The following is an 8,840-nucleotide window of genomic DNA, read 5'->3' as shown; positions in this document are numbered from 1 at the left end:
TCCGATGCGAATAAGTTAATGCTGGCGGATATATCTGCCAGGAAAAGTTTAATGCCTTGTCAGCGTAAAATGGTATTCCTGGTGGATTTAGACAGTTGTCTGCCACGAAAAGTGTTTTGCCTGCGGTTTTAGTGCTGACGGAAACTCTATCTGCCACTGCTTCATAATCCTGGCAGATTTAGCTATTTTTCCGCTAAAAAATTGTTTTTCCTGGCGATTTAATTCCGCTAGGAATAAGTGTTTTTGTAGTAGTGTCCCGAAAAAAAAAAAAAGGCAAACTACAAGTGCATGACTAAAATATATTGTTGTGCTAATCATCATTTTTTCTCTCTTCTTGCTAACATGAGATGAGAATTAAGGATGTTCCTATTCACATCACAACCAAATACTTAATCACCAAATCTAACTCCTAAAAGTATTTTCCAATTTTCAAATAATATTACCTTTCTCATTAGTTTTATTTTTTATTTCTTTAAAACTTAAATAAAAAATTAGAGAGGGTGACCATGACTCCTCAGTTGTGAAAATATCAAAACAAAATCAAATTTGTTGGGCCTAGACTCTTTTTTGGACATTGATGTTGAGCGTGGGCAATTTCACTTCCCCCTATATTATTTGTGTATATCTTCACTACTGTGTGGCCTTTAAAGATATTTCAGGCTCAAATAGATTGTGACGATTTGTGCCTTTTATTACATGATACATTGGTATGCATGTAAAGTGATATCTAGGTCTTCTATGTATTGCCGTGCTTTACAAGTCAAGAACCATTTGAATTTTCTTATTATTAAATAAGTTGTATAATTTTTTAACAAAAGGAAATTTCTGATTGCTTTCTTGTTCTTGGTAATATGTGGCGGCAGAATAACGTGGGATATACTCATATACCTAATGGCATTTATCCTTCATTAAACTAAGAATTGTCGACCAAAGAACAATACTGGCTGGCTCTAGTCAAGATCAACATGCATTCCTATATATATCGATTCATCACCTAGGTGTACGTAACAGCTAAAAAGTCAACAATGATCATTGACCAACCTCAAGCAATTCATCAAAATGCTACTCTCTAATTAAGTCTCTATATATAGTCATTTATCATAATGCGAACTTAAACACAAATAGAAGCTCTGGGTATTATAAGAGACTGGAGCAATCATTTAAGCAAGGATGTCAGAATGTGAAGGTAAGGTAGTAGCTAGTTGTAAAGGGGTATAACTAGATATCATATATATATGTACCAATTTCTTATATGGGTATTGTTCTCTTACTAGATAGTATATATAGTTATATAAGATGCTTATTAAACTGTAAATATGATCGTGTAAATATGATCGACTACACATTCAGTAAAAAATCAATAAAATTAATGGTTCATATTCACAATTTGTATGCCACATAAGTATACAGGATATGTGGCTAGACTGTCTAATAAAAGCTAGATAGCATATATTGAATTTGTTTTTTATATAATTAGATTATAGATATATATTTATGTATTGTCATTGAACCTTAATTTAATTTTTCAGGAAAGGGTTCGTGGCCAGAGCTTGTTGGAGTGGAGGGGGAGGTTGCCAAAGCAACAATTGAGAGGGAGAATCCTATTGTGACTGCTAGGATTGTAATTGATGGAGAAATGGTAGTCATCACCGACTACAACTGCTATAGGGTCTGGGTCTGGGTTGACAAAGATGATGAAATTGTCACAAGGACTCCTATAATTGGTTAATTATTAGCCATTAATTAGTCCTCAATTCATTCACTATTGGTTAATTATCATATATGTTTGTTCTTCTTTGCTTATATTTAGGACTTTTTACTCTCCTTGGTGTATTATAAAACTGTATACGATACTTTACATCTAAACAGAAAGTAAATTGAAGTGGTTTTATATATGATGGGTATTTTTCAGCTTCTGTATCCTACGCTTTCGGAAAAGTCTTTCATAGGGAGGATGAATACGCTTCCTTTTACAATCATTTATAAATTCTAATACATGACGAATTGTTATGAGAGAAATGATATACAGTGGTCCAAGTTATTAGATAGCATGATCGACTTTGGATTCACAATCTTGTGCTTTTGAAAGAAAACAAATTGATATTTTATGTGAGAAGAGGCATATAAATGGTTATATATAAGTTATTTTTAATAATCATCTCATTACGTGAAGGATATATATATATATATATATTAATATAAATTGTTGTGAGAAAATACGTATACAACCAATGCAACCCATCAAAAAATATATATATATATATATTTTTTTCCTTTTTTAACTTCTAATGCATAAGAAACAATGTTTTGGTAATCATATCACGTAAAAGCCAAGGAGGTCTCAAACATTACCATAGGTTAAGCTAGCACTTTATGGGAGAAGAAAACAATTAAATTTTTGTTAACGCATTCATGTATACAAATTAAGATAATGATCAATAGCATTTCAAGGGAATCCTCGATCGCGATGTGGTCTTTTGGAAATTTGAGAAAATTTTATTGATGTTGGAATTCGCCCATGGAAAGAGACATAAGACAGTAAGAGTTTGTTTGGTACGTCGGACTGTACTGACTAATTCATGTCAGATAATATTAATCTGTTTCGGAGAATACTGACTGTTTATTCATAATATTATTAGGCGTTTGGTACTGTTCCTGATAAACAATCTGACTAAATTATACTGTGTTTGGTACTCCATCGGAAAGCAGAGAATTAGACTATTTTTTTTAATTCTTTAATAACTTAGTGGAAATTGAAATTCATATGACACAAATTATTTTTGGCAAGATTCATATGACAAGAAATTTTTTTTTTCTTTAGTTTTTGCCAAAATCTATAGGACAAGAGGACATGAACTAATCCATATATTCTCATAATTTAATAAATCTAAAAAAAATGATAAGAAGAGATAATCAGACACCATGCATAGAAGAGAAAATATATAAAGAAAGAGAAGATGAAGAGAGAAGAATAAAGAAGAAGCATATTGGAGAGAGTATGAGAGAGAGTGAGAGTGAGAGATGGATACTTGGAGAAGAGCGAAGAGAATAACTTATGGAAAAGATAGCAGAGAAGAACCCTAGGGAGAAGAAGATGAAAAGAGGTTTGTTGGTTTTCACGTAGATAGAGTGTTTTTGTTTTCCAAAGTCTTTGTAATTAAGCTTGTATTATCTAATCGCAGGTGGTTAGTTTTGTATTAACTTACTAACTAGTTAGTTTTAGAGCATTCTTGTCAATATATATATATATTTTCCTTTTTAAACTTCTAATGCATAAGAAACAATGTTTTGGTAATCATATCACGTAAAAGCCAAGGAGATCTCAAACATTACCATAGGTTAATAGCTAGCACTTTATGGGAGAATAAAACAATTAAATTTTTGTTAACGCATTTATGTATACAAATTAAGATAATGATCAATAGCATTTCAAGGTACTCCTCGATCGCGATGTGGTCTTTTGGCAATTTGAGAAAATTTTATTGATGTATACTTGGAATTCGCCCATGGAAAGATACATAAGACAATAACCGCCGAAAAGGTGACAGAGAGAGAGAGAGAGAGAGAGAGAGAGAGAGAGAGAGAGAGAGAGAGAGAGAGAGAGAGAGGGGTTGCTGGTCTTAACCGCCGACAAGGTGAAGGGATGGAAGGGGTACCGGGGTGGTGGCCAGAGGCTGGGCTATGGTGATGGGACGATGTACAAGAAGAAGATATATAAAAATAGCGTCTCTTGGTTTTCAAGCGTGTTTTTGTTTTCCATATTTTTATAATTAAGCGTGTATTATCTAATCCTGGGTGTGTGAGTTGTATTAATTAGTCAAGTAAGGAGAGTATTAATTAAAAGCAAGTATGGTTTACATAGTCAGGTAATTAATAATACAAGTTGACATCAAACAACTGACATGGACTATTTACTCCTATCCAAATTCTAATACGGTGTACCAAACATGCCCTAGGAGTCTTAAGACCATCACGTTGATCCACTCCTCCTAAACATAACCACCAGCCCATCCTGTGCTTTCCTTAATTTATTGGCTCTAGGAGTCTTCTTATTGTTATATTAACCTTTTTCGTATTAAATCTGAATGAACAAAATAAAACACAAATTTAGTATTTCTTTCAATAAAATTGCACAAATTATATAATTATTAGGACAACCAATATGCATTTTTGAGCTATTGTCAGTTCGCTTACTTTTCTATCTATCAACAAACCCAAGGTCCAAATTTCAAATGATGACTTTTGCTGATTAAGTTTATCAAATAAGTATATTAATTCAAGTTAATTATATTATTATTAGGATATCTTATTTTATAGCAGTCAAATGCAGCTTTTCACAGCCAGAGGAGGTTTTTCAACATAAAATGGGATAATTAAATCACATGAGTTTATCCCCACTTAATTTTTCCAATATGTTTCTTTTAGGCCGGTCTTTCAAATTTTGTCAACAATTCCTATCATATCATCTTCTTATTTTTTTCGTGAACGCCTATCATATCATTTAAGTACGTACGTATATCGTACAAACCACATTTCATCAGCTTCCTTAAAAATTTAGACCTGACTTTGTACGTTATTCACAATTGTGATATAATCAACAAAACTGACTTTGAATATGTTGTTAAAATATTGCATGTCTTTAATCTATACTATTGACCAAGCATTATTCGAATATCCTCGTTTTGCTTCTACACGTTTTGTCTAGTTCATTTTTGGATCATAGAGATAGAGACAACTTTGAGGATAAGCTTGGTAGGTTGATTTTTTATCAGACTATCTAAAAATAAGGCATGCATCACCCTACCAATACAAATTGTAAATCTAAACCAGGTGTTCAGACTGTGAACCAACTGAATCGGTGGTTCAACTTTACAATTTCTGAAAGTTTCGAAAGTTTGTATACTATATATAAGGCGTGAAGACAAAGCAAATTAATTTTGAGCCTACGTAACACACCTTACACCTAAAGTCAAATAACAATTAACAACCAACTACAAGCTATAAATGCAATGCATCATATGTGATACTACTATAAATACACAAGTACCCCAACACATCCCAATTCACACAAAATTAAATACAACACAAGAGAGATCTTATCATCAGAAACACAGAGAGAGAGAGAGAGAGAGAGAGAGAGAGAGAGAGAGAGAGTGATACATAGAAAAGTAAAAGGATGTCATCTGAATGTCGAGGAAAGGATTCATGGCCAGAGCTGGTGGGAGAGAAAGGGAAGGATGCAGAGGCAACGATTGAGAGCGAGAATTCTTTAGTGAATGCTGTGATCGTCAAAGAAGGATCGTTCGTGACTGCTGATTTTCGGTGTGATAGGGTTCGGGTTTGGGTCGATAAACGTGGCATTGTCATCAGGGTCCCTACAATTGGTTAAATATGTGTCAAGTATAATTAGGCTCTCCTCTGTAAGGGCTTAATTAATATATAATTCACATCAACCAAGCTAGGTTAAGTGAAATTAATGAAATAAGGAGTACTTGTATTAATTCTCCATGCAATAATATCTATATTAAAGACTACATAATTATCTATTTTTCTTCTGATGTATGTAAGTTCTGTGTGAAGCAACATTAATAATTAAGAATGGCTTGATAAAGTTGATAAGTATATATTGAGTACTAGTACTGTTATTGTTAATTTTCCATCATATATCTATTTTCTCTTTAATTAGTTATTGTTTCTGTTCAATTAGGTTCAACCATCAAAAGTAATTGTAGGCGTGGCAATTTGGAACTAAAGCTCCACTCTTGCATGTGTTCCGGCCAATAATTAATAAATTAACACATCAATTACAGTACTCTACTAGTACTCTATGCCGTCAATTAATTCTTATGGCTATTTTGGTAAATCACCAGTTCAATACATGGCCTCTTGTTTGGTGCTTTGGGAGAATATTGCTCCTTTAATGAAGTATTGATAAGAGCAAGCTAGCTCCAACAGGAAATGCATGGATAGCAATTGATCTAGCTAGTAATTTATGAGATGAGAAATTAGTAGCTAAAAAGGTTAATGGAATAGAGGCAAAAAAAAAAAAAAAGGGTTAATGGAACTAAGAATTAATTACAGATCGATTATGTTTTTAGACGTTTAAAAAGGTTTTAATACACTATACAAAGAACCCTCTGCGTGGCATAGAACCCAAGAATAAATATATATATATATATATAATACATGTGCCTTCAAATGAGAGATCTCTTTGAGGGGTCTATACGAGTCGTTTTGTGTTAATTCGAACCGTTCATTTTACATCTCTATTGATAGATCATGCATCCTTGAAAAAAATCAGTCAAATCAAAAATCATTTGTCTATCTAACTTTGATCAAACAAATAGACGAACCAAATATTTTCGATGAAACCGTCCATTTATTTGATTAAAGCTGGATATGCACCATTTTCGATAATAGGTCTTTTGGCCAAGTGAGTTTTGCTCTAGGAAACCCCTGTATCTTTTCATGTAGCCACGTGCGTACGCCTTCATGCAGAGTGCATATAGAATATAATTCGAATATCTCCTCCTATGCAGCACTGTCTTTCTTCATGCATGAGAAAAATGGGTTTCAATTTGGGACCAGAATCCCCTACTCATTTTCCTACCATGCTTTAATCTTAGCCATCAAAGAGGGAGTAGAGAGAGAAAGAAAGGGGAAGAGGTGAGAGGGTAGAGGATCCTGGTCCTTTTGATATTTAAACTTTGATCATTATCTCAATTAATTAAATACCAAACTATATATTATTTGTCCTAACTTGATACCCAAATTATTGGTTTATCTCAATTTAGTATATAATTAATGTGACTCCCGTTAAATAATATTAACAAACTTTGGTCATGTGTCTTGCATATGTTCATTCATGAACTTCGGTTGACTAAAATACCCTAATTTCACAACAGTCATATTATATATCAAATTGAGACAAAATAAAATTTTGGGTATGAAATTAAAATGATAAGAGTTTGAATTTGATCATAATTAGTGTATGGTTTGATTAAGATGCACATGCGACATGTGTGTGATCGATCATAATTAACGATGGTTAAAGTCTTGACAATTATGGAGCGGAATGAAGTAGAAGGACAATAAATATTAATCAATTGGGGTTTTATAAGAGTTTGTTAAGAATTGTGAATATTAATGTTTTTATTTGTTATATTGGAGGAGATTTAACCCTAGGCCTAGTCTATTCATAACTCATTCCCCCATTTACCCTTACCACTTGTGCTACCTATAAGGACTTCAAAATTGCAAACATTAGGTGTATTAAGTATAAAATATTTCACTAATTAAATTGTGCCGACGTTTTTCTGAGGTAAAACTCCACATTTGAATATAGTCAAGACAAAAGTTAAGTTGGAAATGAAAACTTGTGTGAAGTTGTTCCCATTATGTGGGCCGGCTAAGCTCAGACTTTCTAAGCTCCCAGTCCATTCAAATAAGTTTCCAAGTCAAATTATATGAAGAAATGTTATATTATGTGGCCAAAAAAAAAAGAAGAAATATTTGTCCAAGATTGATACCAGATTTCTTGAGCTGGTTATCCCTACTTTTTCCCATAATTATATCTTATGTCTTTCAGCAGATTTTGTCAACAATAGCTATCATCTAAGTACGTGTATCAAACTAGATTTCACTAACACTGACCAAATACTATTCTTCATTTTCATACCAAAATACTAGCTATTCTTCACTTTGCTTCTCTACATGGTTAAGGTCATCGCGCGTGAATCATAGAGATAGACGCAATTAATATTCATTCTTGGCGACAAGGTTTGCTATATTATATATATGATGTAATATTTGTGTCAACAAAAGCATGCAAACAGCCTACCTAACAAGTGTAACATCCAAATAGTCAATAATGACCAATTAACCACAAGCTGTTCAATGACAATTACAACTATAAATATGCATCTCTTCCCCATGCCAATACATCACAAGCTACATTACAAAGAGAGATCAGAGATTAATTAAAAGCCTAAATTAGAACAAGAAGCGAGGATGGCATCTGAATGTCAAGGTAATCATGAACAAGTGCTTGTTTACAACTATATATGAATGCATGCCACTAAATAATATATAAGCTTAATTTATATATATATGTTTTCATTTAATGTAACAAGTTTTTGGAGTTTATATATGCAGGCAAGGATTCATGGCCTGAGTTGTTGGGAGCTCAGGGGACTGTTGCAGAGGAAACAATTGAGAGGGAGAATTCTTTGGTCGATGCTATCGTCGTACTAGAAGGAACAATTGTCGACCAACAATTCCGGTGTGATAGGGTTTGGGTTTGGGTCGATACTGATGGCATCGTTACTAGGGTCCCTACAATTGGTTAATTTCGACCAAGAGCTTCACTTCAGGGCTACTAGTTCTCTTTTAACAGTACGTATTTGAAGTAAATTACGCGAATTGATAATCAAATAAGGAGTTTTATTCACCATGTATTGTATTAATTGTAAACTAAATAATTTGTTGTTCTTTCACTGTGTATTCTATACGAAGCTAAATAAGATTAATGGTTGGAGAGCAAGCTAGGCTTTCAACATCAATCAAGCTAGGTTAAGTGAAATTAATGAAATAAGGGGTACTTGTATTAATTCTCAATGCAATAATATTTGTATTCAAGACTACGTACATAATTATCTATTTTTCTTCTTATGTATGTATGTTCTATATATATGTGAAGTTAAATATATATTAATAATTAGAGTAAAATGCATTATTGGTCCACATACTTTTATCATTTTTCCATATTGGTCTATGATTTAATTTTTGTCCCATGTTGATCCAGTTTATAATTGACGTGTCCCAATTTAGTCCATTCCGTT

At 32.9% G+C, this 8,840-nt stretch overlaps 2 protein-coding genes across 2 annotated transcripts; both read left to right on the top strand.

The window, feature by feature from the left end:
- Positions 1–5,127: 5,127 nt before the first annotated feature.
- LOC147293935 (glu S.griseus protease inhibitor-like) lies at positions 5,128–5,597 on the top strand. The gene has a single exon (XM_086234103.1). It carries the CDS (start codon positions 5,177–5,179, stop codon positions 5,387–5,389), a length of 213 nt encoding a protein of 70 aa, XP_086090229.1. The 5' UTR covers positions 5,128–5,176; the 3' UTR covers positions 5,390–5,597.
- A 2,350-nt stretch (positions 5,598–7,947) lies between these two features.
- On the top strand, positions 7,948–8,639 carry LOC147293934 (glu S.griseus protease inhibitor-like). Its single transcript, XM_086233971.1, has 2 exons — positions 7,948–8,029; positions 8,155–8,639. Exons 1-2 carry the CDS (start codon positions 8,011–8,013, stop codon positions 8,346–8,348), a joined length of 213 nt encoding a protein of 70 aa, XP_086090097.1. The 5' UTR covers positions 7,948–8,010; the 3' UTR covers positions 8,349–8,639.
- The last annotated feature ends 201 nt before the right edge of the window (positions 8,640–8,840 follow it).

Source organism: Dryas octopetala, chromosome 2, assembly GCF_963921425.1.
Source record: "Dryas octopetala chromosome 2, drDryOcto1.1, whole genome shotgun sequence".
Lineage (NCBI taxonomy): Eukaryota > Viridiplantae > Streptophyta > Magnoliopsida > Rosales > Rosaceae > Dryas > Dryas octopetala.
The sequence above is the reverse complement of the archived record's forward strand: the minus strand, read 5'-3'. Positions and strand labels throughout refer to the sequence as shown.